The sequence below is a fragment of the Pyrus communis genome, chromosome 13, assembly GCF_041283825.1.
Source record: "Pyrus communis isolate YQ-2024b chromosome 13, ASM4128382v1, whole genome shotgun sequence".
Lineage (NCBI taxonomy): Eukaryota > Viridiplantae > Streptophyta > Magnoliopsida > Rosales > Rosaceae > Pyrus > Pyrus communis.
The window spans coordinates 4,212,642-4,216,397 of record NC_142577.1 but is presented as its reverse complement, the minus strand read 5'-3'; the positions used below and the strand labels follow the sequence as shown (position 1 = coordinate 4,216,397).

The window sequence follows — 3,756 nt, the reverse complement described above, 5'->3', positions numbered from 1 at the left end:
TGTCATTGGTTGTTAAAAAATACAACAAACAAAAGAACAGCTTAGTATTCAATTTCTTAAAAAATAACACAACATACAGTTAGTGGCGAAGCTACGTGAGGGTAAGGAGTGGCGGCCACACCTCCCCTCTCTGGAAAACATGCCTAGGAGTGCTCGTTCAGCCCCTTTGCTCTCGACCGAACACCAACCTTCTCCCAAATTTCACTGAATAATTTCAACCTGCTTCATAATTTTTTTCTTATAAATGAAATTTCCTTAATAAGATTAGCAAGATGGATTTGATCGTTCATGGGTTTCGTGAAATTTGAGAGGGTGAAGCTGCCATGGCTTCGAGAGAAAGAAGAGGAGGTGGTTGGTGGAGATGTGGCAGCAGTGCTTGCAATGCGAGAGAAGATAGATGTTTGGATGCTAGTATAGGCGATGAAATGGTCTGTTTGGTAAGAAAGATAGTAAGAGCTGGGAGAGAGCTTTTTTTGACAGGTGTTTTAACTTTAGTGGTCCAAATGGGATTGTCCGTGTCCTTATCTTTCTGCCCGTTTACCCATTTCCTCCCTTTTTTACCTTTTCTGACCCCATGTTTTTTTTTTTTGGTTTATTAACCCATCTCTCTCTCTCTCTCTCTCTCTCTCTCTCTCTCTCTGTCTATTTTTAATTTTTTATTCTTGTATGTATTTTTATTTTTTCTTTTAAGACTCCTCTTGGACTCTTACATTATCTGTAAATATTGTATTACTTTTAAAAAACAATGTAAATATTGTTTAATGCTTATTTTACTATAATTTAAATCCATCTTGGTTCCTGCCTAGATCTCGCCTAGGCTTGCTAGGTTTAAGTCCGTTATTTGACACTTATCATTTTTTAGGATCTAATCCTAGCCAATTTAAGTTTCTTACATTGATTTTGATATCATTGCTTACAACCGTTTTGATGGGGAGACTATTTTCTGCTATGAATAGTGACTCAAAAGTTTACACTCTCCAATGTAAAAGCAACCGCTTTGATTGAACTATGCTTTCTTTTGAATTTCACCCCTCCCCTCGGCAAATCCTAGTTTCACCATTGCATACAGTTGTTGATTTTAACAAGGAAATTACTACTTAGGAAAGAATACGATCATGTCATATTAATTAATAGGCATCGCTTCAACCAACTTGCTCAACTTTTCGTTCCTCAAACGCTCGGTATGTACCTCACTCCCTTGATATTCATACCTGCATTGCATATATCAAAGGACAAAATCAAAATCTTACAACATGGTTTCCAATAGTACGTAGCAATAAGTGATTTATTACGTAATAGTTGTTGAGAAAGCGTAAGCACCTGGGTGGTAATGATATCAAAGGGCTCAAGCTGTGAGCAAGCTTAATAGCTTCATCCTCAGTATTCACTATTTGATTAAAGCACAAGTACCTCCCACATGTGGACTCATCCTCCAGAGCTCGAATATGAATATCGACTAGAAAGTTGACATCAACGAATGCTAGAACCCCATTTTCATACATTTGAGCCGCTCCTATATATACTCAAATTAAAAGTCGAATTGCAAACTTTTAAAAGAGGTTTTAAATGCAAAGTTACCGTTGTCCGTTGATTAAAAGATGTTCCAAATGTGTAATTACTAACCGTTAAGATAAGACATAGTTGTGCGAGGGTTCTGTTGTGTCACACCAGGGCCAAGAACAAGTCCGGAATTTATGGAAACCATCCTAAGCATTCGATCCATGGCTAAAGCCCAAGCAGCCTGTTCAGACAGCGTCTTTGCCAAGGCATACCACAACTATCAACAACAAAAAAAGGACCAAGATTACGTAATTTCAGCTCCCAAACAAAATTATAAGAAAATTAACTGAAAACATTTCTATTAGAGACACGTCAAATCTAAATGCTTCTAAACTTTTTGGTTGGCTAAAAAGGTAATTACAACTTCAAGTTTCAACCGAGTATGATTTTTTTTTTCCTCCAAATTTTGCCCTTTTCAGTCCCCTCCTCTCTTTACCTTTTTCTTTTCTTTGTTTCTTTATAAAGAAGTCAACATAAGATGTTTACGTGGTTTAATTGTGACCGTTCAAATAGGAGGGGACTGAACAGGAAGGAAATTTAGTGAGCAGAAAATCCTACTCTAGTTTTAATCACTTATAGCAAACATAGTCCAGAAACATTTTAGTTAAAGTCCACCATATCATGTGACCTACAAAATATGATTTGGAAATGGCATTGCCAACCTTTTCCTTTGTGAGTCTGAAATGCTTCTATGAGTTTTCGCGGCTCCTGGAAGGGGTAGATAACCGTGGCTTCCCACTAGTTATCCCCTTTTTTAAGAAAAAAAAAAAAAAAAAACATTTTCCTTTGGTTATTAGAAACTGCTTTTAAGTGTTTAATGTTGTAAAAAGCATTTCGAACAACACAATCTCTTATATCTTAGCTTTTTTTAGTCTCGGTGGTAAGTGCATAAAATTAATAAAGTAAATGTGTCATTTTTATAATTTCTGAACAACCAACCTTAGATCTAAAGATCCAATTTGAAGAAGCAAAAAATAAAAAAAAAGCAATGAACGATCCGTTTTTGAGATTTAATTGCAAAAATGTCAATATTTATTAATGACATATTGATCATACATATATTGCTAACACGCTGATGTCATAACAACAATGCAACGATGATACAATAACGACAAAATAAACACAAATTATTTCTTCAACCAAATGTCAAAAAGTGATTATTCCTGCTAATTGTCTAAAAAAACCCTAAATGCATATGTATTAAAATTAAATAAATAAATTTTATTTTTTGTCGAATAAATAAATAAAAATTAGAAGATGAAAACCTTCAATTTCCTGCAAAATTGGTGATCACTCCATGACTTCTCATCGACATCCTTCTGATAAGAAATGTTGTCTCTCCATATTGCTGCAGTCAAAGAAGAAGTGAAGATAACCTTCTCCACCTTCTCTGTTTGAGCACATGCTTCCACAACGTTAATTGCTCCTCTGACTTCCACATCCACCATTTTCTCCTAATTAATTAATAATTAGCAAATATATTAGCATTCCCAAAGTCATTAAAATTAATTAATTATAAACATGAACCACAGTTCATCTCAAAAACTTACTTCATATCCATCAGGACTATCTAGGCAGCAGAACATAGCAGTGCAGCCCTTCAAAGCCACAAGAATGCTGTGGTAGTCCAAAACATCCACATCAAACACTACCAATCCCTCTTCCACCTTCTCCATCTCCCTGATTCTCTTCTGTATCTCCGTTTCCCCTGCATAAACTCAAATCAGTCCTAAAAAACACGTCGAAACACGGCCCAAACAAAACATGCTCAATCATTAATTACCATTGTTCTCATGCTGGATAGCTGCGTGGACTTTGAACCCCCGCCCAAGTAACCCTTTGAGAATCCAGAAGCCCACGTAGGTTGAAGCATCGAGAACACAGACTAAGGGTTTTTCGTACTCCATATTTGCACCTTTCCGGGTTTTCTTCTTTGTTCCATACGTTAGTTCGTTCTGCTGCTCTATATAGGGTGTGAAAAGAGAGCTAGTAGGTGCTAATGGAGGAGTTTGGTGAACTATCAGTTACACGTTCCCCATCTACTCACCATCTTATGTTCTCAATACCCCCTTAGCCTTGTATTCCATATTTTAGTATTTTCTTTTCTATATATACGGCCTCATTCCAATTCAAATAATAATCAACTCACGGGCCACATTTAGATCCTTTAACTGTTAACTCATCACATAATATCAT

The 3,756-nt window shown here is 36.2% G+C and overlaps 1 protein-coding gene across 1 annotated transcript; it reads right to left on the bottom strand.

The window, feature by feature from the left end:
• Positions 1–981: 981 nt before the first annotated feature.
• On the bottom strand, positions 982–3,509 carry LOC137735871 (cinnamoyl-CoA reductase-like SNL6). The gene is made up of 6 exons (XM_068475221.2): positions 3,344–3,509; positions 3,111–3,268; positions 2,826–3,014; positions 1,624–1,777; positions 1,321–1,513; positions 982–1,211 (listed from the first exon to the last, which is right to left on the bottom strand). The coding sequence occupies exons 1-6, from the start codon at positions 3,465–3,467 to the stop codon at positions 1,124–1,126; spliced, it is 906 nt and encodes a 301-aa protein (XP_068331322.2). The 5' UTR covers positions 3,468–3,509; the 3' UTR covers positions 982–1,123.
• Between the last annotated feature and the right edge of the window lie 247 nt (positions 3,510–3,756).